The sequence below is a fragment of the Loxodonta africana genome, chromosome 4 (assembly GCF_030014295.1).
Source record: "Loxodonta africana isolate mLoxAfr1 chromosome 4, mLoxAfr1.hap2, whole genome shotgun sequence".
NCBI classification, from domain to species: Eukaryota; Metazoa; Chordata; class Mammalia; order Proboscidea; family Elephantidae; genus Loxodonta; species Loxodonta africana.
Window position 1 is genome coordinate 93,356,783 of NC_087345.1, and position 24,816 is coordinate 93,381,598.

At 40.5% G+C, this 24,816-nt stretch overlaps 2 protein-coding genes across 2 annotated transcripts; one reads left to right on the forward strand and one right to left on the reverse strand.

Annotated features, from left to right (window-relative positions):
* The first annotated feature begins 509 nt into the window (after nucleotides 1-509).
* LALBA (lactalbumin alpha) lies at nucleotides 510-21,371 on the forward strand. Its single transcript, XM_003405747.4, has 4 exons — nucleotides 510-14,839; nucleotides 15,166-15,324; nucleotides 15,822-15,897; nucleotides 16,419-21,371. Exons 1-4 carry the CDS (start codon nucleotides 14,707-14,709, stop codon nucleotides 16,477-16,479), a joined length of 429 nt encoding a protein of 142 aa, XP_003405795.1. The 5' UTR covers nucleotides 510-14,706; the 3' UTR covers nucleotides 16,480-21,371.
* Nucleotides 19,276-22,876, reverse strand: LOC100668317 (olfactory receptor 8S1). The gene is made up of 2 exons (XM_003405423.4): nucleotides 21,960-22,876; nucleotides 19,276-19,833 (listed from the first exon to the last, which is right to left on the reverse strand). Exons 1-2 carry the CDS (start codon nucleotides 22,787-22,789, stop codon nucleotides 19,671-19,673), a joined length of 993 nt encoding a protein of 330 aa, XP_003405471.4. The 5' UTR covers nucleotides 22,790-22,876; the 3' UTR covers nucleotides 19,276-19,670.
* Between the last annotated feature and the right edge of the window lie 1,940 nt (nucleotides 22,877-24,816).

Sequence of the window (24,816 nt, forward strand, 5' to 3'; positions counted from 1 at the left end):
TTTTGACATGTTAACACCTTGTGGGCTCACTTCTTGTTCCTAACATGTTTTCTTGGCCTTTAGATTCCTTCCTCCATCCCTTCTTTCCTCCCTAAAGTTTTCTTTTTTTCCTTTTCTCCTTCTCTTCCTTCCTCCTTTCTTACCTTACTATCTTTTTTTTTAAATTGTAGTAAAAATATACATAATAGAACATTTACCAATTCAACATTTTTACACGAACAATTCAGTGACACTGATTACGTTAATCACGTGCAACCATCATCAGTATCTTTTGCCAAATTTTCCATCATCATAAACAGACACTCAGTGCTTCCTAAACAATGGCTCCCCCTTTCCTCCTCCCTCCTGCCCCTGGTAACCACTAATAAATGTAGGTCTCTATGCATTTATCTATTCTAGATGTTTCACATAAGTGGGAGCATACAATATTTGTCCTTTTTGTGATTGGCCTGCTTCACTTAGCATAATGTTTTCAAGGTTCATTCATGTTGTAGCATGATTGCCTTACTATCTCTTAATGAAAAATATAGTACAAATACAGAATTGAGCATAAAATGTTAATGTGGCATTCAGTGAAATGTTGTAAATTGAGCACTTGTATAACAAGAACTTACTCAAAAAACAAAAACAAAAACAAAACCAAGCCCATTGCCATCAAGTCAATTCCAACTCACAGTGACCCTATAGGACGGAGTAGAACTGTCTCCATAGAGTTTCCAAGGAGCGCTTGGTGGATTTGAACCATAGCATTTAACCACTACACCACCAGGGTTTCCAAGCACTTAGGTCAATAAATAGTACAGCTAGACCCCTAGAAGGTCACTTCTTGATTGCGACCCTCTCCATGCCTGGAGGTAGGCACTACCTTGACTTTTAGTTCTTTATGATTTACCACTTAGTCATGTATCCATAAAAATACAATTTGTTTTCCTTGATTTGGCCTTAAATGGAATCTCTCTGGAAGTTTTCTTTTGTATATGAGCTATTTTGTTCAGCATTATGTTTTTGAGATGTATTGATGTTCTGTGTAGCTGCAGCCCATTCATTTTTGGTGCTGCAGAGTATTCCATTGTATGACTTACACCAGAAATCATTTGTCCATTATACTCTTAATGGACGCTTGGTTTGTTCATAATTTTAGAGATTATCAACAATGCTTCTATCAACATTTTTGTACAAGTATCTTGGGGTACAAGTACATGAATTTCTCTAGTGTGTATATGTAAGATCCAGCAATTCCACTCCCGTCACCACTGGGCCCATAGTGGCAAGAAGGAAGGCTATTCATGAGCCCAATAGCATGAGCTCCCACTCATTCATCATCATGCCACACGGAGATTACTGATGATAGAAGCTGGCCGATATGAACAGGTTTAGTCATTCTGTTACTTGGTTACTTAATGCCGTTTCTGTGCTGAATTCTCTTTGGTGGGCATTAACATGTAATGCAAAAATCCTCATGCTTCATGGCATCTCCCTTTGATCCATCTCATGATTCTTTCCGTGACCTTCTTGTATTTCTTGTCACCTATTCCAATCTTTCTCCTTTCAGGTCCTTGGCGAAGCAGTTAACCCATTTGCCACTTCCAGTGAAGTTATATATATTCTTACCTTGGGGCACTTCTCTTTCTACACAAAATGGATGGCCAAGTACATTGCCTGAGGCTCTTCCCATTGGGAGGCTTTCTGCTTACCACCTTTTCTCAAGGCTATTCACAAATGGAGCTGTAGTGCTGCCACAGTCTATTTTCTTCTTGTACCCACATATCACACCAACCCCTCTGTGGACTTGTCTCAGTCCTTCTCTTCTCCTATCTGCTGACTATAATGGACTTCCCACATAGTCATGGCTGGGAGCTGAGGGAAAGGTCCTGGTGCAATAGTGGTATATGACATGAGGGTCTGGATCATCTGTTTGTGCAGCATATTGTGCCTTCTAGCCCTGTTCATGCCCAGTCCCAAATGGATTCCTGTAATGGGTTGCTGCTGGGCCTGTCCACCTTATACCTTTGTAGAGCTGAGAGAATCCAGCTCAGGATGGCTATCCTGGCTACAGGGTTAGTTGATATCACATGGTCAGCTGTTTCATCTCTACCAGTGCCCAGAAAGAATTTTTTTTTTTTAAAGATATATAATTATCCTCCGAAGATGGTAAGGCCTTGACTCCAAAACCCTAAAGATATACATTGTGATTCTTCTATTGTGACTAGTCAAAACCCACATGATGTCTTTTCCAATCACTGATAGCCCTAATTCTATGGGTACACTAGGTTGTATGGCTCAAGTGGCAGGGTTGCCTGCACCATAACCTGGACCTTCTACAGAGCCCTCTCCTGCTATGTGTCCACTCAAAGCTGACAGCCTTTTATGTCACCTGCTATATAGTTCATAGTAGTATTTCCAAGTATGGAATATGCTGCCTTCAGAACCTGAAGAGACCTACATTGTGTTTCCTTCTTAGAGTTAGGAGGAGGAAGATGAAGTAATTTGTCCTTTAATTTGGAAGAAATATTTTAGCATGTCCTGACAAATGAACTTCTAAAAACTTTAGTGATATGGTATGCCTCTGAATCCTCCTAGGATGTACCTCTTACCCTTTGGAGCATACGTATATCTTACCCAAGTCTCCAACATGTCATTGACATAGTGGACCAATGTGATGATCTGTGTAATGTCCAGATGGTCCAGATCCATTTGGACTATATAGTAATAGAAGGCAAGAGATTCTGTTGTCTCTCCCAAGTGAATGCAAATTGTTTCTGCTCCTCTTTTCTGATAGGAGTGAATCCATTCACCTGATCAATGACCTCATACCATGTACCTGAGGCCGTGTCAATCTGCTTTAGTAAAGTTACCACATCTGGCACAGCAGCTGCAAGTGGGACAATACTTGGCTGAGTAGTCCGCTGTTATCCTGTAGGATCCATCTGGTTTTTGTAATAAACAAATTGGTGAAAAAATGGAAACATATTGGGGAATACTATCTTTTTTTTTTTTTTTTAAGGGTGGCTTTGGGATGTTATTTTGTTTTTGATTTATTTTCTTGGCCAGAGAAGGAAAATTTCGAGACTTTTACTTGGCCTTCACCTATATGATAGCTTTTACCCCATAGGTCGAGTCAATGAGTGTGTTGTGCTAACCACTAAGTATGTCCATTCAAAGTAAATACTCAGTGACCAGGGAATGACCGTTGAGTATGTCCTTGAATCCAGTGGACACTCTGTGAGCTGGAACTGGGTGATGACTCCTTTTATTTCCAGGCCCACCATAAATACCCACTGTAACAGGGGGCCATGGTGATGATTAGGGTCTCCAAGTATCAATGGGACCCTGGGTTCAAAAGTCCTAGAAATGTTTGGGTATTTACTTTTACCTGGTGTACCTGGGTTTTCTATAGTCCTAGAAATATTTGGGTATTTACTTTTTCCTGGTGCATGGTTATTCATTAATGGCCACAGGTCCTTTTGGGGAAGGACTGGGGAGATTCAATAGCATAGGCAGTGCCATGATGTTGAAGGATTCCTCTTCCTGGGCACCTGGCCTCTCTTTTAGTCAATGAGTTTCAGGTCTGAAAACTGGTTCAAGTCCAGAAACAGGGCAAGAAGTTACTAATTTTTACTGAGGGCAGTTATTCTCAGCTTTCTGATCATCCCTCCTTACTTTCTTTTGATTGTACAGCTTGAGCAATACCCTTGTTGGTTTTCCATCTATTTTTTCCTTAGGGACACCATGATTTATTAGGGATACTATGATCTGTTAACAATCTATATAGCCCTCAGGCCCACTTTGCTATCACTTTTCCTTAGCAGTTTATTGTGAAAAATTGCACCTACCTTACTTCTGATGGTAAGTGTTGCTCCTTGGCCTCCATTATTTTGGGATTTCATCATCCCCATTATTGTCAGTGAGACCAGTTCGGTGACAGTTTTTCCTGCCATCATCCTTGACCTACAGAGGAGTACACCAGCGAGCTTCTCTATGATGCAATTCTCCATCTCACCAATGCATTCCTTATTGCTTTGGTAAATGGAGTGTTCTCCAGGTCCTGCCACAGGACATAATTATCTAGTGGGTTTTCAGAATTACATAGTGTATCTACTCAGCATGCCCAGTCCTCTAAACTTCTTGATCTTTTCTTCTACCATCTGCCATTGCAGGTCTGTTATTTCTAGTTCACTTAGTGTAGGGTATCACTTTCTTCAGCTTCCAAAAGTCATTCTAACATTACCTTAGTACCATCTCTCAGGGTTTTTGCTAGGGTGGTAAATTCTGTGTCAATTGACAACATTCCCATATGGATATTCTCCCTCATCCAACTTTATGTTTTATACTCCTCCCTTGACATAGCATCCTCAGGATCCAATCCCATGTATACTCTCCTGGTTTCTGCAAGTACATGTTGGCTGGATCCTGCGACTACTTTAGGACAAAATCAATTTCTTGTCTTAGCAGGCCCAGCACTTCTTCAATCAGGTCATGTTGTGATTTGATCCTAGTTATTGGCCTGGTGTTCAGAAGGAGAGTTGGGGGTAGATCTTAACAGATGCACATGCTGTCTTGCTGGGCAGAGGCTTCTGCATTGTGTTCAAGAAAGGGAGGGATTCTAATCATTAAGATGGAGGAAAGGCCACATCAGAAAGCTAGAAGTTTCAGGCAAATCTGGGAGTTCAAGATTTTAAGTGCATTGACCCTGGAAACCTTACCCCGTGTCTCGGGTTCTGACTATTTCACAGTCGGGGCTCTGACCTTAACATGACAAACCCTCTGGGGTTGAGAAATGAACCTACTTTGGAGCTCTTCTATGCTTATTATTAAGTCCTGGGCCAATATTCAGCTTTTTGTGCCATTTGGGTGCAGGAGACAAGAGTTTCTTTGTATGTTTTTACACTTAAAAAAAAAAAAATGATGTTTTAGGTGAAAGTTCACACAGCAAATTAGGTTGCCCTTTAACAATTTTTATACAAATTATTCCATGCCATTGGTTACAATTTTTACAATGTGTCAGCATTTTCATTATTTCCATCCTGTCTGTTCTGTTTTCTTTGATCTAGTTTCCATTCCCCTCTTTGCTGTCTCATCATTCTTTTGGGTAAGTGTTGACCATTTGGTCTCATGTAGTTAATTGTTTAAGACAGCACATTACTCATAGGTGATATTGTTTATTTAATAATTCATAATATACTATTTGGCTGAAAGGTGGCCTGCAGAAATAGCTTTAATCCAAGTTCAAAGCTTATTTTAGGACGATAATCTCAGAGGTTCATCTAGTCTCTATTTGTCTAGTAAGTCTGGGCTTTTTTAGCAATTTGTGTTTTGTTCTACATTTTTCTTCCATTCTACCTACTGAATGGTCCCTAGTCAGAACGGTCAGTAGTGGTAGCTGGGCACCATCTAGTTCTGGTCTCAGGTTAGAGGAGGCTGTGGTTTTTGTGGGCTGTTAGTCTTGTGGACTAGTTTCTTCTTTGAGTCTTTGGTGTCATTTATTCTGTCTTGCTCCAGATAAGTAGAGACTAATAGTTGTATCTTAGAAGATCCCTCACAAGTTTTTAAGACTCTAGATGCTACTCACCAATCTAGGACGTAGAACACTATCTTTGTGAACTATGTTATGCCAATTGACTAAGTTGTTCCCCAAGACAGTGGTCCCAAGCCTTCTAACCCAGTAAACTAATCCTGCATGTTGTTTGGATATGCCCAGGAAGCCTCTGTAACTGTGCCTCCTATGTGGATATATATGCAGCTCACATAAATGTGCATGTACATATGTCTACAGATACACCTATACACACGTGTGTATTTATTCATGTATGCCTTTCTATGCACATATATGCATCCATATCCACCCATGTAACCATGCACATATATTTTGGTTGTTTTTTACCATTGTTGTAAAATTGTATATGTTCTAGCACTTACCGGAATTGCCCCTTGTGTGCTTCTTAGTGTCTTTATTTACCTTGGTCAGGTTGTGCTAACTTCACCCACATTTGGTCCTGTCTTTCCCATCACCAGAAGTAATGAGTGTCTACTATCTAGAAAGTGATTCCTCCTCCCTCTCCCTGCCATCCCTGGTAACCATCAAAGAACTTTGCTTTCTTTGTGTATATCTATTCTTGCTTTTTTTATAATAGTGAGACCATACACTGTTTTTTTTTTGGGAATGACGTATTTCACTCAGCATAACGTCCTCTAGATTCATCCATGTTAAAAGATGTTTTGTGTACTCTGCATTATTCTTTATAGTTGTGTAGTATTGCACTGTATATATGTACCACAGTTTGCTTATTTATTCTTCTGTTGATGGGCACTAAAGTTGTTTCCATCTTTTGCTATTGTGAATAGTGCAGCAATGAACATAGGTATGCATGCCTATTCGCTCTTATATCTCTAGGATCTATACTTAGGAACAGGATTGCTGGATCATAAGGTATTTCTATTTCTAGCTTTTTGAGGTAGTGCCATATTGTTGTCCATAGTGGTACACATAACCTTTAACTGATAATTAATCACATTCAGTCTTCCATTGTCTTTTTCTAAAGCATTGATTGTCCCCAAGAACAGACACCTAATTCCATAGTCGTTATTTCTACCTGAGACACTGTACCCTTCAGTGCATTCCCTTCCGTAGTGATTCCTTCCATGGTGATCTCAGCCCCCAACAGTAAAAAGTTTAACCTTCGATTGCACTGTTACTGCATGCCAGGGCTATTAGTTCTTCACCTATCTCCAATAATGCCACATGGCGGGTGATCTAATACCTAAATTCCATTTTAGAACCTGCTTTCTTGGGCTACATCTGGCACCACTGTTGCAGGTCAGGCTCCCTGGGTAACAGACACTGAGATGGAGATTTGCATGTAGGAAGTTTATTGAAGAATGCTTTTGGGCTCAACATCTGTGGAGGATTGAATAAAGCTGGATCAGCCATAAAGAGAAATTGAATTGTGATGCAGTTGTAACAAAGGCTTTAGCTGATTCCACACAGACCCTGGAGTTTGGATGGCCCTGAAGAGTTGTCATTTATGGAGGCAAAGGGGCAGAGCCTTTATATCTCACATGAACCAGTCATTGGATGTGGACTGCTCCTGGAAAGTGACTGAGACCTTGGACAAAATGGTTCTCTTTAGCTGAGGGCAGATGTTTCTACTGACTTGCACTCATGATGGCTTATTTACTTGTGTATTTGGCATTTTTTTCTTTTTCTGAGCTCATATTTGATTAACTTAATCTGTGAGAATTTTTGGGGAACTTCAAGGAGGATTTGCATGTGCTTCTTTCTTGTCCCATTTTAATTTACTTTCTCAGCCTGGAATTTCTATGACTGAATGGGTTTATGCAAACATGACCTTCAGATCTGAGTGAGAACAGGTTTTATGTTCTTAGGGGAGAATGTTATTTCTACTGTTGTTGTTAATTACTTCATGCACTGAGCCATGACAGAGGCAGACAGCTTTTCTGGTAGTTTCTACTTGCTTAGAAGTCAAAGAACTAAAAGAAAGAGCTTACCCACTACCTTTGGGGATATGATTGTACGCCCAGTAACTTCAAAACACTAGTGAAACTAATACTAGAATTTATAAGATAATTTGGAGATATGGCCATGTAGAAGGCACATTTACAAAAAAGTACATGTTCTTTGTACTACTTAGAAGTACTTGGAAAGGGGAAAATATATCTTTCACATTAACAACAAAAAGTGTCACTTATTTAAAAAGAAATTTGATAAAAAAGACACAGAATCTATATGAAGAGTATGTTAAAATCTTACTGAAGTATGTAAAATGAGATCTGAAGAAAGGAAAAATACATATCATATTGTAAGACTAATGATTTAATACCATAAAAATTTAATTTTCCAAAAATATTTGAGTATATTGTATGTAATTCCAATTTGAATTGTAACAGGTTTTTGGTGGACATTAAATAAAATTTATTAAAATTTGTATGAAAAAATAAATCGGAATAGTTAAGCATATTTTGAAAAAGAACAGCTTAATAAAAATAGGAGTGAGTGAGTGAGTGTAAATGGCAAAATGTCGACAGTGGGTGAATCTATGTGAAGGGTACGTATGTTTACTATAATATATTTACAGCTTTTCTATAGGTTTAAATTATTTCTTGAAATAAAAAACTTTAAGTCATCTTCTAAAAAAGAAAAATAACAAGAGAGCTTTTATATCAAAACACACCCAAAACCCACTGCAATGAAATCAATAAGGTTTTTATGTTAGAAGAGACAAATAGAACAAATTGAACAGAAGAGGAAACCCAGAAAGAACTGCAGATGGATTAAAGATGTCAAAATGAATAGCAAGCTGTAGTTATATGCATAAATATAGCAACTGATAAAAGTATGGATGGATATATGCTAACTTAACATGAATTACCAGGAAGATGCAGGGAGGGAAGAAATGAACAGTGGGAGGGGAAAAATCCCATAAAGGAAAGATGAAAAAGTACCACATTAACAAAAAATGAGGTGTAAGATTCTTATAAAGGTGTTGATGTAAAACTGTATGTGTATGTTTATTTTAAAATAAAAATACGTTTTATAAATTTTAAATGAAAACTCAAGATGAACATAGAAATTCTATTGCATTCTTGATAATTACATGGATATCAGTTAATTTTAGCTGATATCCAACTAAAAAGGTAAAATAATTTTACTTAGTATATTTTAAAGTCATTTGCATGTTTTGATTTACAGTTGTATATTTACATTTTTTGTTGATACTATTCTCAATTCTTAAGCCACCCTTTGAAATCTTCTGTTCAGTTCTCTTACTTCAGTTCTTGCATTTACTTTAGCTGCTCGACGTTAAAGAGCAAGTTTCAGAGTTTCTTATGACATCCATTTTGGTCTTTTCTTTCTTTCCTGTCTTTTTAATGACCTCTTGCTTTCTTCATGTATGATGTCCTTGATGTCATTCCACAACTCCTCTGGTCTTCGGTCATCAGTGTTCAACACGTCAAATCTATTCTTGAGATGGTCTCTAAATTTAGGTGGGATGTACTCAAGGTCTACTTTGGCTCTCATAGAATTGTTCTAATTTTCTTCAGTTTCAACTTGAACTTGCATGTGGGCAACTGATAATCTGATCCACAGTCGGCCCCTGGCTTTGTTCTGACTGATGATATTGAGCTTTTCCATCGTCTCTTTCCACAGATGTAGTCGATTTGATTCCTGTGTATTCCATCTGGTGAGGTCCATGTGTATAGTCCCTGTTCATGTTGGTGAAAAGAGGTATTTGCAATGAAGGAGTTGTCGGTCTTGCAAAATTCTATCATGCGATCTCCAGCATCATTTCTATCGCCAAGGCTGTATGTTCCAACTACTGAGCCTTCTTTGTTTCCAACTTTCGAATTCCAGTCACCAGTAATTATCAAAGCATCCTGATTGCATGTTTGATCAATTTCAGACTGCAGAAGCTGGTAAAAATCTTCAGTCTCTTCATCTGTGGCCTTAGTGGTTGGTGCATAAATTTGAATAATAGTCATATTAACTGGTCTTCCTTGTAGGCGTATGGATATTTTCCTATCATTGACAGTGTTATACTTCAGGATAGATCTTGAAATGTTCTTTTTGACAATGAATGCAATGCCATTCCTCTTCAAGTTGTCATTCCAGGCATAGAAGACCATAAAAAAATATGATTGTCTATTTCAGAATGGCCAATACCAGTCCATTTCAGCTCACTAATGCCTAGGATATTGGTATTTATGCACTCCATTTCATTTTTTGATGATTTCCAATTTTCCTAGATTCATACTTTGTACACTCCTGACTCCGATTATTAATGGATGTTTGCAGCTGTTTCTTCTCATTTTGAGTAGTGCCACATCAGCAAAGGAAGGTCCCCAAAGTATTTTAATGACATGTGCAAAGAGCTAGAGATAGAAAACCAAAAGGGAAGAGCATTTTCGGCATTTCTCAAGCTGAAAGAACTGAAGGAAAAATTCAAGCCTTGAGGTGCAATACTGAGGGATTCTACGGGGAAAATATTAAACGAGGAAAGACACATCAAAAGAAAATGGAAGGAATGCACAGAGTCATTATGCCAAAAAGAATTGGTTGATGTCCAGCCATTTCAGGAGGTAGCATATGATCAGGAACTGATGGTACTGAAGGAAGAAGACCAAGCTGCACTGAAGGCATTGGTGAAAAACAAGGCTCCAGGATCTGACGGGATATAAATTGAGATGTTTCAACAAACAGTTGCAGCACTGGAAGTGCTCACGTGTCTATGCCAAGAAATTTGGAAGACAGCTACCTAGCCAACTGACTGGAAGAGATCCATATTTATGCCTATTCCCAAGAAAGGTGATCCAACTGAATGCAGAAATTGTTGAACAATATCACTAATATAACATGCAAGTAAAATTTTGCCAAAGATCATTCAAAAACGGCTGCAGCAATATATCTAAAGGGAAAGCCAGAAATTCAGGCCAGATTCAGTAGAAGATGTGGAACCAGGGGTTTCATTGCACATGTCAGATGGATCCTGGCTGAAAGCAAAGAATACCAGAAAGATGTTTACCTGTGTTTTATTGACTATGCAAAGGCATTCGGCTGTGTGGATCATAACAAATTATGGATAACACTGTGAAGAATGTGAATTCCAGAGCACTCATGAGGAACATGTACATAGATCAAGAGGCAGTTGTTTGAACAGAACAAGGGGATACTGTGTGGTTTAAAGTCAGAAAGGCTGTGCTTCAGGTTTATATCCTTTCACCATACCTATTCAATCTGTATGCTGAGAAAACAATCCAAGAAGCTGGACTGTATGAAGAGGAACATAGCATCAGGATTGGAGGAAGACTCATTAACAACCTGTGTTCTGCAGATGACACAGCCTTGCTTGCTGAAAGTGAAGAGGACTTGGAACAGTTCCTGAGAAAGATCAAAGATCACAGCCTTCAGTATGGGTTACACCTCAACTTAAAGAAAATAAAAATTCTGACAACTGGACCAATAGATAACATCATCATAATGGAGAAAAGATTGAAGTTGTCAAGGATTTCATTTTACTTGGATCCACAATCAACACCCATGGAAGGAGCAGCCAAGAAATCAAAGGATGCATTGCATTGGGCAAATCGGCTGCAAAAGACCTCTTTAAAGTGTTGAAAAGTAAGATGTCACCTTGAAGACTACGGTGCGCCTGACCCAAGCAATGGTATTTTTGATTGCATCATACGCATGTGAAAGCTGGGCAATGAATAGGGAAGACCAAAGAAGAATTGATATCTTTGAATTGTGGACTGCCAAAAGAATGAACAAATCTGTCTTGGAAGGAGTAAAACCATAATGCTCCTAAGAAGAAAGGATGGGGAGACTACATCTTACATACTTTGGACATGTTATCAGGAGGGATCAGTTCCTGGAGAAGGACATCATGCTTGGTAAAGTACAGAGTCAGCTTAAAAGAGGAAGACCCTCAGTGAGATGTATTGACACAGTAGCTCCACCAGTGGGCTCAAGCATAACAATGATTGTGAGGATGGTGCAGTCCTGCCCTGGCGAGTGTTTTGTTCTCTAGTACGTAGGGTCACTATGAGTAGGAGCTGAATCAATGGCACTTAACAACAACAAGAATTCTTAATTCACAAAAAAAGAATCAATGGTTCATTTATCCATAAAAACAGTTATAGAAATACAGCAATTCAAGACAATCCCATATAAATTGAGAGTAGGTCTTCGGTGTGGATATAGGATGTGAATTCATAAGGTAAAGTGACTTTGCAAAAACTTTTACTCAAGCAGCCAAAAAAGGAAAATGCCAGTAGGAAGCATTCTCTCTTCAAATCTTAATTGCTTTAATTAATTCTCTAATTCAATTAAACATTTGCCTGAAATGTTGACGTCCAGGGTCTAGCTTCATTGTCTACCTAGTGATAATTTACCTGAATTATAGGAGGAAGCTGACCAAGATAAGGATATTACCTATGAGAAGTAATGATCAATATTATTGTGGGCCTTAAGGGTGTTCCCTAAAAGCTAGCCCTGGACTCTCTTTGTAAACTACCACTTACCTACAAAACACAATTTCGGAAAACCACTGCCAACTGTGTTTTGAAGCAAATGCTCCTCATTCCTTGATCTTTAGAGCTCCTTGAAAATGATGACTCCTGATCTGAGAAACCCTGATTTTCACCATAGTGCCTGAGAGAAGGAACATAGATTCCTAGTGTATTTCTGAAAAATCCAGGAAAGTGCATTGTAAACACCCCTTCATCGCCTTGATTCAGATCATAAGATCATAGCTTCCATGCAGAGTGACATAACTAAACCTATCTGGACAGGCAGATTTTGGCAGGTGCTTTCTTCTACTAGCTGTGCTCACGTCTTCATGTACACTTCCTCTTTCAGTGCTGTGATCATTGCTTGTTGTTCTTTGGGCCATCTTCAAGAATCTACGTCTTTCTCTGAATGTTGTAATTGTTCCTACTAAACCCAGTAGAACCTTTTATCCTTTTTTTTTTTTTTCAGGAGCCCTGATGGTAGAGTGGTTAAAAGATTAGCTGCTAACCAAAATGTTGTCGGTTTGAATACCAGTTGCTCCTTGGAAATGCCATAGGGCGGTAGTACTTTGTCATATAGGGTCACTGTGAGTTGGAATCGGCAACAGGTTTTGTTTTGTTTTTTTGTCCTTTTTTTCAGATGACTCCCAGATATCCCATTTTACAAACATTTCTAGGGAAATAATGATTCCTCTTACTCAAAGCACATTTATTTTCTTCTCTGCACTTGGTTGTGATTCTTGACCTGGATGCTGCCTTTCATTGCCTGTAGGGAAGGGCAGAGTTACAACCAAAGGATAGGCAAACAGTCTTCTGCCATAGGTCTCAACTTCGGTGGAAGTGGAGAAAGTCCCTGTGATTCTTGAGACCCTGGACCATCATATTACTCTATCATAGGTACTTAGTCCACAGTCCAGGGAAGGAGGCATTTTACACAACACTCTGCTACTGAAAAGACTTAAGTCTCAGGACTTGCTTCTTTTATCTGTCAAGCTCATCCTCCCATCCTCAAACATATTCTCAACAAAGCTTACTAAGTGTGATGGAGTTTCTACCCCTGTCCTTTGTGCACCTTTCCAATGTCTCTGTGTGGAATGGAGGAGAAATGCAGCCAGTGGCAACACTTTTACTGTGTATATGAACATCTATTTCTTTGCTCTCAGGACTTTCTGCTCGTCTTCTCGGCACACTGAGATCCTCCACACTAGTTTTGCTCATGCCACATCACATACTGGTTATTCATGGTATAACCAAAAAGAAGGGATTAAACAGAGAGGAGTTTGCTGTGACTCTGAAGAGAAGTGGAAGATACCAGTTTGGAAAACCTTCACTTTGGAAGTCTTAATTAGTTTGGTTGAGATAGGTACACATTGCAGTAAAAGAAATCAGGTTTAGGAATTGGGATAAAAAGAACAAACCCTGGCATGAAGGAGGCTGATGGCTACTGGTACCATGACATGAAGCTTAATGCTGGTAGGTTAAAGAAATTATTCAGCAACTAGTGTCCCTTCAATTCTACCTTCTCAGGGGGCACTAACCTTGAAGCTCAGGTTCAGAAACTTCTATAGGCTCCAGATATATCATGATCCTATCTTAAAGTGCTTAAAGTCCAATCTTAAAGGAGTTTTTCTTCTCACTGGCTTGGGTCACCCTTTTTCTAACCTTCTGTGACCAACTCTGAGACTGTCTACAAGCTCCTCTACCCATGAACAAATCAGTTTCCCATTATTAGTCTTGAATTTACATAATGTTTTAATCAATGCCAATGTCACCACTGCACTCATTGCCATCGAGTCAATTCCAACTCATAGTGACCCTATAGAACAGAGTAGAACTGCCCCATGGGTTTCCAAGGAGTGGCTGTTGGATTTGAACTGCTGACCTTTTGGTTAGCAGCCGTAGCTCTTAACCACTACACAACCAGGACTCCAATGTAGTATGTGGTTGGTTAGTGGTAGTGGAGGTTGGAATGGGGGCCCTGATAATGACCTATAAGATAGCTAGATGTTGTCATACATGCTTTTCAAGTTCCCCATTTTCCTTAAGCCGGAAGTCTCTGGATCCAGGTAATATCTGATTCTGATAGTCTCATTCTCAATATGTTCCCATATTCTATCCCTATTCCTGAGCTGTTAGCCATGAACCAGAGACTTTCCCTGGGCTTCGTTCCATGGCTGGGTTAGCTGGAAAAGTGCTAGCCCTGATGCTGGGACCATGGCATGTAATGACATACACTCCCTTTTCACATTTAGTATGTCTCTAGGGGGAAGGGGGAGTTGGCCATGGGCCCTTATTGTATTTTCCAATTGTCACACTTGTATTGTCACTGAGGCCTCCTTTGTTCCTGAAGTAGGCTGGGCATTTCTTGCTTCCTAGAACTGACCCTACAAGAAACAAAGGTACAAACAAAGCCAAATGGTAATCAGGATCATGCTTGGAACTCTGTTTGGGCAGAAAACAATACTTGGTATGGACTAAAGGTTGGGAGAAAGGGAAGGAAACGTAGTGTGAAATTACGGAAGGAAGCTGGCAGGCTTAGTGTTTCTTTCTTGGCATGACCAGTGTCTCTTTATCCTCTTCCTAGATGTACGGCTTGGCGCCAGGGCCCTCGAGGCTTTTTTCATGGATAAAAGGAGGTGAAGCTGAGTGGCACCCTATTTCAGATTCTTGGAGGCAGCCAAAATGATGTCCTTCGTCCCTCTGCTCCTGGTAGGCATACTGTTCCCTGCCATCCAGGCCAAACAATTTACAAAATGTGAGCTGTCCCAGGTCCTGAAAGACATAGACGGCTATGCAGGCATCACTTTGCCAGAATGTGAGTTCCCTGCTCCCCTTCTTTGTCCCAATCCCCATCTGATTCTCTCCTCTATCATCCTTTTCTCTCCCCTTCTCTCCTCTGCTTTTATTTAATTACCTAACAATCATCTTATCTTCTCTGCTTCTGTTTAGTCTTTTATCCCATTTCTTCTCCTGTCTTTCCTTGCTCCCATCTTTTTGGAACTCTTCTCATTTCATCAAAGTACTCTGTTTTTTCATCTTTGGAGATTGGTTGTAGAGCCTTTTTCTAAATGGGGACCATGGGTATTCATTCATACCGAGCCTGGACATTTCTGTGATATCTCTTTCCTATCTTTCCTTTAGTTACCTGTACCATATTTCATATCAGTGGTTATGATACACAAACCATAGTTAATAACAATGGCAGCACAGAATATGGACTCTTCCAGATCAGTAATAAATACTGGTGCAGGGACCACCAGATCCCTCAGTCAAGGAACATCTGTGACATCTCCTGTGACAGTGAGTAGCTTTTACCTTGTTCCTCTGTTTTTCTGGATCTTGCCCCTGGGATAATTACCTTCTCAGTGTCAAGCATATCTCTTGTCTCACTGCCTTGGCTGGACTCCACATCAACTGTGGGACTTGAATTGGCAGTGCTGAGTAAAAAGCTGTGTGAATTTTTTAACGATTACCAAATCCCAGACAGTCCCCTGTAATTCAGGGGCAGGAAACCTGAGCTTTCTGGGAGTCTTAAAGCCTGGTATTTCAGGATATTTTCAGGCCAATTCAGTTGATGAAGTTGATAACTCTTCCAGAGACTTCCCAGGGATGTGGAGGGAGTTTCTACCCTGAAGGAAGCATTACCATATTGACCTTTTCATATAGAAAGACAACTGGCGTAAGCCTTCAGTTCAGAGAGGAAACAGACCAACTGGATCTAGGAAAGAGGGAAACGCATCACTCCTCTGGTTAATACTTATTAACTGCTTTATTCTTTCCCCTGAAACTCTTGCTAGAGTTCCTAGATGATGACCTTACTGATGACATGATGTGTGCCAAGAAGATCCTGGATAGCAAAGGAATTGACTACTGGTAAATCCCTGTTTTATTTCCCCCTTACCTCCTTTTCCTCACCCCTTTAGCCCACAGCACCATTGTCCTTTCTCTTTCCCTCTCTCAGTCTGTCATTTAATCTAGAATACAGTCTCCAAAAAAGAACTTATTGAGCAGATTCTGGTCTCCAACTCTTAAGCCTCTCCTGCTCCACTCTTGTCTAGCAACTTTCCTAATAAGGGGTTCCCTAATGGAGGGCTAATATCCAGTTCTCCCTTCACCTGTCCTTGAACATTTAATTCTACTTGTTTAGTTCTAGACCCTAAAGCAAGCCCTAGGTGTCATTGTACATCTTTTTTATTCCTACAGTTTTCTTGACTTTGGGAGTATGGACATTATACCATTAGGTAGCTCAGTGTCCCTTGCCGTCTAGCTGGGAAAGTCTTTCTATAATTGTCATCCACACTCTTCCACATCATTCCTTTTTGGGATAAAGTTAGATTGAAGTTTGAGCTAAGCTCCAGCTGGCCAAGTAGCCTTGTTCCTTTCTCTATTACCAGGTTGGCCCATAAACCTCTCTGCTCTGAGAAGCTGGAACAGTGGCTCTGTGAGAAGTTGTGAGTGCCTGCTGCCCTTGCTGCTCCTGCTTTCTCTCTGCTCCTAAAACTCCTCTTCCCTAATGATCCCTGAATTTACTTCCTTCTACCCCCTAAAGCTGGTTTGTTTCTGAGCCTTGGGTCCTGTAGTGACACCATTGGACTTTGAGGACTATTCTCCAGGGACATGTGACTAGTGCACTGGAATTCAGACCCTTGATCAGTGCCCCTGATGGAATTTTCTCTACAGAAATGAATTCCACCTCTGTCCTGAATAAAAGGCCTGACTTTGAGTGGCTGGCTGTATTTTCTTCCTGGAGGTGAAGGGAAGAGACAGAGTGAATTGGTGAACACAGGAGTCATAGGTCATAGCTACCTTCTCATCTCTACTGAAGAGAAACTGGCTGAAATTTTAACAGAAAAATGGGGTTTATTTTCTGTATCAATTGAGCTCAACAATCTTTTGTTGATCACCTAATATATTCAAAGAACTAGAGGGAATTCAAAGTTGGCTAAAAGGTTCTCTTCTCTCAAGGACTAGTAGTAAAGATAAATAAATATTAATAAATAGTTATTATATAGTACCATAGGCATCTTGAGAGAGGTTAAAAATGTATCCCCATCGTTCAGAATAGGAAATGTCATTTCTATTTGGAATGTGGTGGAAAAAAGGAACCAGGAAAGGATTCATGAAAGGGGTGGCACTTAAGCTGGTTTTGAAGTGTAGGTTTGACTTCAACAGGTGCGGTGGGAGAAAAACAGCATGGGCAGGGGGTCCAGGAATCTGAAATGGGTGACTCGAAGAGGTTGAGTGATTTTCTTGTCCTTTTGATAAGGCTATACCTTTTACTGAGGATCTGAGAGAGTGACTATCCTGAGACCAGAGATAGAACAGAGGAGCCTTGCAGTTAGCTCAGTAATTCTTAAGAACCTGAGCACCTGGGTCTTTAGATTGGGACCCTGCACTACATTACTCCTCCTTTCTGCTTTGCTTGTTTTTACAGAGAAAGTTTGTAAGACTTTATTTATTCTAATAACTATAATAGGATATGTGAAATCAGAGAGTCAGGAGATTTGCATCCTAAAGTCTGTTTCCACTACTCTTACTGGTGTGAACCAGAGGCCATCTCTGTCCTCTGTGTTTCAATTTCCTTATCTTAAAAAGTGAGTTTTGATCTAGACGGTTTTCTGAGATCTCTGCCGGCTTTGACAATCTAGCATTCCAAAACTCCAGTTGAATTTACCACATTTTTGAATTAGTTGGGAATGAAATTTGCATCTTCTTTCTGCCTTCCTTGCCTTCATAAGAGGTCTAATATTGCTGATTACACTCCTTTCTGGGTGGGCACCCCTTATACCGTTGGGACTTTATCCAACCAGACCATATTTCCCTGTTAAAGGGATCAGTAGTCCCAAATGAAGCCCCCATGGCCTGTTTGGGGACCTGTAGGGTCAGGCAAGGGGCAGGGAATCCACCCTTCTCCTATACCTAGTTAAAATAAACTCTCAGGAAATAACTTGGTATTAGTTGTATCTTTTTAGTGAGAATTTAAACACAACGTTATGCCCCTCCCAGGGGTATTGCTTGCTATTCCCTTCCTAATTATGAGACAAATGTGTTTTCTCCAAGTCCACAGTGTTTCAGGAATAACCTCTGTGTATGGGGGTACGTGTGGGAGGTCAGGGTTGGATGACAATCCTTCCCACTGAACTCACACATCTACTTCTTATCTCTTACCCTGCCTCAGCTACACCAGCAGGAAGCCATGTATTCTGGAAAATAGAAGAGATCAGCCCCATCAAGTAACTAGAGCAGAAATGCAACTAAAGCTGGGGCTGTGTTGCTCAGCCCCATACCTCTCTCCTTCATCCTACAGAGATCATAAAATTTCACCTGTGAGGACTGGTACACCCATATATGAGGCCATGATCTTAAGGGGCCTCTGCTGAAGGATACTGATGATTAGATTTATTTGTCAAGGGGGCCTTGCCTGAGGGTCAGAGGATCAAGAATAGATAGAAACCAAGTTGCTGACATGGAAGTGGTCTTGACTGATGCAGATCTCTTGGCTTCGAGTAGAAGCAGGGCAGGAAACTGCTGTTGTTCTATTCCTGAGAACTGTCTTGGGAGCTGAACTGGCAGTGGGGTGGCAGCGGAGCACTTGTTCTGCTTTCTCCAACTCCTTTCCTCCAGGCTTGAAACTGGAAGGGGTACAGGCTAAGATGGGAGGTGGGGAGGCTCAAGGCAGGGGCTGTCAGAGTGCAGAGCATTGTGGAGTCCTGTGTGAAGAGAACTCAGGACTGTGCCCAAAAGTACGGATTCTGTTTCTGTCTTATCCTGATTTCTCCTCCCTGCTACTTTCTTCTGACATGTGACTTGTTGCAGAGGGAGGAATTTTACAGGATAAAATTAAATTTTCTGTTCCATATGCGCTTTCTTCCAATCCTTCTTCTCTCTCATTCATTTGTTATTTTTCTTTATCTAACATTAATTGACAGCTCATTATATGATGACTGTACTGGACACTGGGGATTCAGAAGCTATTAGATAGGGGTTTTGCTTTCATGATGCTTACGCCTTAGTGGAAGATACTCACCACCTTCCATTTCCTATGACCATGCAAGAGAAATGGCTCTTTAGATGAATCCATCATTCATTCCTTAATTTATCAGCAAATAGTTATTGAGGATTTGCTATTTGCTAGGCTCTACATGAGAAACTAGTTGTTAAGAGTGAAGACAGGAGGAGTCACACATTTTATTTTATTTCTAAGTTATATGGAGCTGTGGATCTTTCCAGGGGTCTTCAGAGATGGGAACGAAGGAGGCGTTCGGTCTCACGGTGCCCAAGATGGACTCTCCCAGAATGAATGGGGTATTTGATTTACACTTTGTGCAACTTCATAGACAAAAGTAAAAAGGAGAGGGAATAGCAGAAAAGGGAGGAGTGGAGAGAAAGGACGAGAAAAAAGAGGAAAAGTCAATAGCTGTAGAAATGGCCAGTGAGGCTTTCAGAATTTTCTTGTGTAGTGACTGAGCACCCTGTGGATGGGTGTTACCTGCTCTGTGGGGATTTACTCAGGGGACATTGAAGACGGAGAAATGAAGATTACTGCTTTGGATAGGGATGAAAGCTGAGATAGCTTAGCGATCATAGCTCTTTCTGTCTGTCTTCTTCCCAGGACTTTTCCTCCTGGTGAGGCAGTGGAGTCTGGGCTAGAAGGTAAGCCTGGACTTCCTGGCCAACATCCTCCTCAGAGCTGCCTTCACCTCCTGGTTCTTCAGACTGTAGATGAGGGGGTTTAGCAGTGGGGTCACCACGCTGTATTGCACAGAGAGCACTTGCTCTAAGGCTGAGCCGGTTGCTGGAGTCATGTACCTTGAAGGGAATTGCACAAAGGAGTAAACTGAGATCAGGACAACAGCCATAATACTATTGGCAGCAATGGTCCATTCCATCCTGGAGAACTCTACAAAGGGAGTCCTCAGAGCTGAGTCAACTATCACTGGTGGAAGTATCTAGAAATGACTGTCTGATCAGTGAGAAGTCAGTAATTTCTGTCTTTAAATTGCCTTCAAAGATGAGTGACCTTATGCAGAAGTTTATAGAAACTGCCCTTGGGGAAAAAGGAAGTTCTGCAGGATATCAAAGGTTGTAGGTTAGAATAGAACTAATAATAATAATTTCGTGCATTTCTGGAGCACTGCATACTCTTCAAAGCATCTTTCTATAACAGTTATAATCATAATATCAGTTTTTTTTATCTCCTCTCCTCCCCATGTACAAAACAGCAATGACACATGTTCTCATCTTGAGATGACAGTTTTTTACAAAACTGTATGCTTAGTCTAAAGATGCTGCTATTGTTCCCAATATTTATGGCTCTGGAATTTACTCTCAAAGTCGTAGCACACTATTTTTAAAACGCCTAGTTGAACAAACGCTTGTCCTTCTAGTTTGGTTTGGAAAAGACCAATTATCATTTGAAGCCAAGACTGAAATACAGTGGGAGATAAAGATATGTTAAACAAGATATATCTCCAAAACAATGAGATTAAATTTTTTGGTTCATTTCGTTAAGTGCCACTGAAAGTATTTAATAAAGAAGCATTATAAAATAAAAAAATTTTTTTTTTCTGCAATGACACCATCATAATTGGAATACGTATAGACTCTCCTAAGAATGTCCCTTGTGGGTTTTGTCGTGTTTGGCCAAAAAAGCTATCCATTTTAATGTCATTCTTTGTTATCTAATCTTCCCTTCCTAGAATTTATGTGAAGTAGATAGACCAGACCTGACCCGTTGCCTTTGAGTCGATTCTGACTCATAGAGACCCTATATAGGACAGAGTAGAACTGCCCCATAGGGTTTCCAAGGAGCAGCTGGTGAGTTTGAACTGGTGACCTTCTGGTTACCAGCCACATGCCTAACCACTGCACCACCAGGGCTCAGTGAAGTAGATAGAAGAAATGTTATTATCTTCTTATGGTATATGAGGGAACTAAGACAAAGAGAGAGATTTGTTTGCAGGAATGCCTGTGGCTGGTGAGCCTGTCTTCCACGAGGCTCAGGTGAGCTCTCCCGGGCCATTTCTTACCATTCTTTTCCACCCCCTGATTTCCCCCCAAGTCATCTTTCCATAATAGTTATGATGATAATATGGGGACTTTTTTTCCTCCCCCCATATACACATGATTAATTGTTCCTTATAGAAGGTGAGAAAAGTATTGAGCAATTTATGCAAATCCACCTCCAGTTCACTAGCGGAGAGCACAGGCATTAATCATCTACTTTTCTAGTAAGGGAGGACTCTTTAGCCAGAGCTGTTTATGTCTGAGAGAAGTATTTTCTCAAAGAGCATGAGATTTGAAGTCAGTGAGAACTTGGTTCAAATCATGGCTTCATTACTGGCTTGTTGTGGGACCTTTCAAAAGTTACCTGGTCACTCATGAATCTCAGGTTTCTTCTCTGAAAGTGACATTAATAATATCTCTCTTGTAGTATGATATATATTAAAATTGAGCTTGACTATGTAAAGCAATTGGTATATAATATATATATATATTATATATAATAGGTGCCTAATAAATAGTTATTACACAAATAAGCTTTGGAGACTTCATCTTCTGGTGGAAACGAAAGATGACATCTGTTTCAAAGATGATATGTTTTATATTTTTTCCTAGCACTGAATAAAAACCTACCAAAGCTTCTCTGATATTCTTTTTAGAACTCCCAAATCATAGGTTAATGAAGGAGAAAAATCTTTAGTCCTTGTCTAAGCTCACTTTTCAGAGTAGACAATTGAGGACTCAGAAAGAAAATGGATTCTTTATGGTCACTCAACTAGTTGACAGCACGGCCAGGACTGGTATCCAAGCCTTCTGAATCCCAATGTAATTACTTTTCCTGCTACTTCACAATGCTTCTGTTCTAAAGACCAAGACCATTTTAGGGTGAGGAATATTCCACATTTACATTCAGGAGGTATAATGTGACCTACCTGAAAAGTCCTGAACCATAAAAGATGGTGATCACAAGGAAATGAGAAGAGCAGGTAGTGAAGATCTTGCTCCGACCCTTGGCAGAGTTGATTCCCAGAGCTGTCATGATGATATGGGTGTAGGAACCCAGCAATAGGACAAGGGTACCCAGGCCCAGGACCACCATGGTGGTCAAGATACAGGCAATGCTAGCGTGAGGGTCAGAACAGGTCAACAGGAGCACTGAGGGAAGCTCGCAGGCAAAACCGCGGACAAGGTTGGGGCCACAGAAGTACTGCTGAGCCAAGAGGAGTGTGTTGATCAGGCTGGTCCCCATTCCTACGGTCCAGCATGCCCCCACCAGGCCAGTACATACCCTTCTGTTCATAGCCACTACATACAACAGAGGGTGGCACACAGCCTGGAATCGGTCATAGGCCATGACTGAAAGGAGACAAGCTTCAGTGGCTCCAGAAAATATGACCAAAGACATCTGGGTGAAACACTCAAGGAGGGATATAATCTTCCACCTAGAAAGAAGGTTCTCCAGAAGTTTGGGCACAATGATTGAGGAACTGAAAGCATCCAGAAAAGAGAGGTGACTCAGGAAGAAGTACATAGGAGTGTGGAGGTGGGAATCGGTACTGATCACCAGCAACATCATCAAGTTCCCTGTGAGGGTCAAGAGGTAAATCACCAGGAATAGCCCAAAGAGTAATACCTGAATCTGAGGGTTGTTGGATAGCCCCAGGAGAACAAACGCGGTGACTGTGGTTACGTTGCTAACTTCCATGGAACAGTCAAGTTTCCCTTTACAAGAACTGGAAAGAACACTCAAATGGGTCATCATTCAGTACATGCTTGGAGATGAGGCACCATGAGTAAAGCTTCAGGGCTGACCCAGGATAGATGATGTATAGCAGAGGCAGCCCTGCCATGTCACACCTCATCAGCCCTTCCCAGCTCAGTCAGTAATCTATAGGCCAAGATGGAGAAGTTGGGGAAGAAGAGTGTAGAGAATCAGACCGAGAAACGAAAGAGAAAAGAACAGGGATTATTTAGACTGGAAAAGGAAAGAAAGGGAGTTGGGAATAGATGCCAGAGCAATAAGAAATGCTGTTCTCCAGTTCTAAAAGGAACTGAGCTTAAACCACAGAAGGACTGACTGGCATCATGAATGAACAATACAATCTGGCTGACTATCTGGCAGATAGGCCATGGTGTTTAATGAATGTTTGAATGATTGGTTAGAGTATTTATTAAGATACCTGATGGTGGTTCAAGTTTTTTTTCTGCCATTGTATGCTTGTGAGAAAGTCACTTGACCCTATGATTGTTAGTTATCTTATTAAAAAAAAAAAATCTGGGAAAAACAGATGGTGTCTAAGGTCTATTCCAACTTAGAAACTCTAAAGATGGGGAAATGAGCTTTCTTGGGTATCTCTAGTTCTAAATAGAAACCCATTCTTCCCTTCTGTGTCAACCTAAGCAGAAATAACACATGAGTTTACTGGTTTTATGAAACCCAGACAGGGGGAAACCCTTAGTCTGAAGGTGAGGTCTGTGTATATTAGTCATTTCAAGGCCTTCTCATCCCAGGGTTTCTGTGAATCTGTGATGTCCATTGGTTTCACTGTAATCTCAAGACCTAACATCACAGTCCATTAAAAAAATCTGGAAAAACTAGGTTGTTTCTAAGGTCCATTCCAGATTAGAAATTTTAATCTGGGGGGATTAGATGGAGGAGATGAGTAAAGAATGGATTATTCTCTGGGTTGGGGCCAGTGGATTTGGATAAAGCCAAGTCGGACTCGGACCCTCTTCTATGCACTCACAAGGATGTTAAAAGCCAGAAAAGGGAAGAAAAAAGAACACCTGGTAAAATGGACAGAAATAGGGTTTAGTTGAAACCAGAGAAAGGTAAATTGGCCACCTCTCCTTGATGGGTAACTCAGAAAGATTACAAAGAAGGTTGTGATCTCTATTTATGGCTTTTACAGTCACAGGTTTCCAGAGTGGATAGTTTCAGGAGAAGATGGATTTGAATGAGAAGATTTGTCTTCACCTGCCTCTCTTGGCCAACAAAAGATGCCCTCAGGGAGGATAACTCTATGGCATCCTTTCTAACATTGGAGCAAAATCCAAAGATAAGGGCGGGGCTCTGTGGGCTTCCCCAGACTTTGTCCTTCTTTAGAGGAAGCAGGGGTGGGACTGCTGAGTAAAGGAATATTCTTATAGTCTTTCTGTCCAACAGGAAGACTTCTTTATCTCCCAAATAACGATGACCAGAGGGACTTGATCCCAGCTCTAGACCTTGGAGAGTGAGGGGAGCCCCTGGAGAGGCCCTTAAGCAGATGGCTTGCTCTAATGTAGGATGGTTTCTCCAGGGCCGACTTCTTCCCTGTATCATTCTTATTTCAGTGGGTTGCATCATACGACAATGGCCCTAGGGTGGACAATACTTTCTAAAGATAAAAATAAAAAGTTCTAAAGTTTCCTAGTTCTAAAGCTTGGAATTCCCTTCCTTCCTTTATGTTTTAAATTTTACTTATGATTATAAGATAAAATAAAGATCAATAATAATATAAAGAAGAAAGTAAAGAAAATAAAATTTTATTGTGTCACCCCCAAATTAATTCTTTTGTTTAATGCCAATTTAAGTAGATCAAAAGACTTTTTATTATGGAAAAATTTAAACATACAGAAATATAAAAAAAGTATAATAAGCCTGTTGCCTTTAAGTTAGTTGTGTTATGATTCATGTTGACCATATGTGTTACAGAGCAGAGCTGTGCTCCATAGGGTTTTCATAGCTGTGACCTTTCAGAAGCAGATCTTCCGACACACCTCTGTGTGGATTCCGACCACCAGCCTTTC

Coding starts and splice junctions, on each gene's coding strand:
- LALBA (XM_003405747.4), top strand. CDS start 14,707: ATGATGTCCTTCGTCCCTCTGCTCCTGGTAGGCATACTGTTCCCTGCC. Junction 14,840..15,165: donor AGGCATCACTTTGCCAGAAT/GTGAGTTCCCTG, acceptor TCTTTCCTTTAG/TTACCTGTACCATATTTCAT. Junction 15,898..16,418: donor AGCAAAGGAATTGACTACTG/GTAAATCCCTGT, acceptor CTCTATTACCAG/GTTGGCCCATAAACCTCTCT.
- LOC100668317 (XM_003405423.4), bottom strand. CDS start 22,789: ATGATGACCCATTTGAGTGTTCTTTCCAGTTCTTGTAAAGGGAAACTT. Junction 19,834..21,959: donor TATGGTTCAGGACTTTTCAG/GTAGGTCACATT, acceptor ATTCCCTTCAAG/GTACATGACTCCAGCAACCG.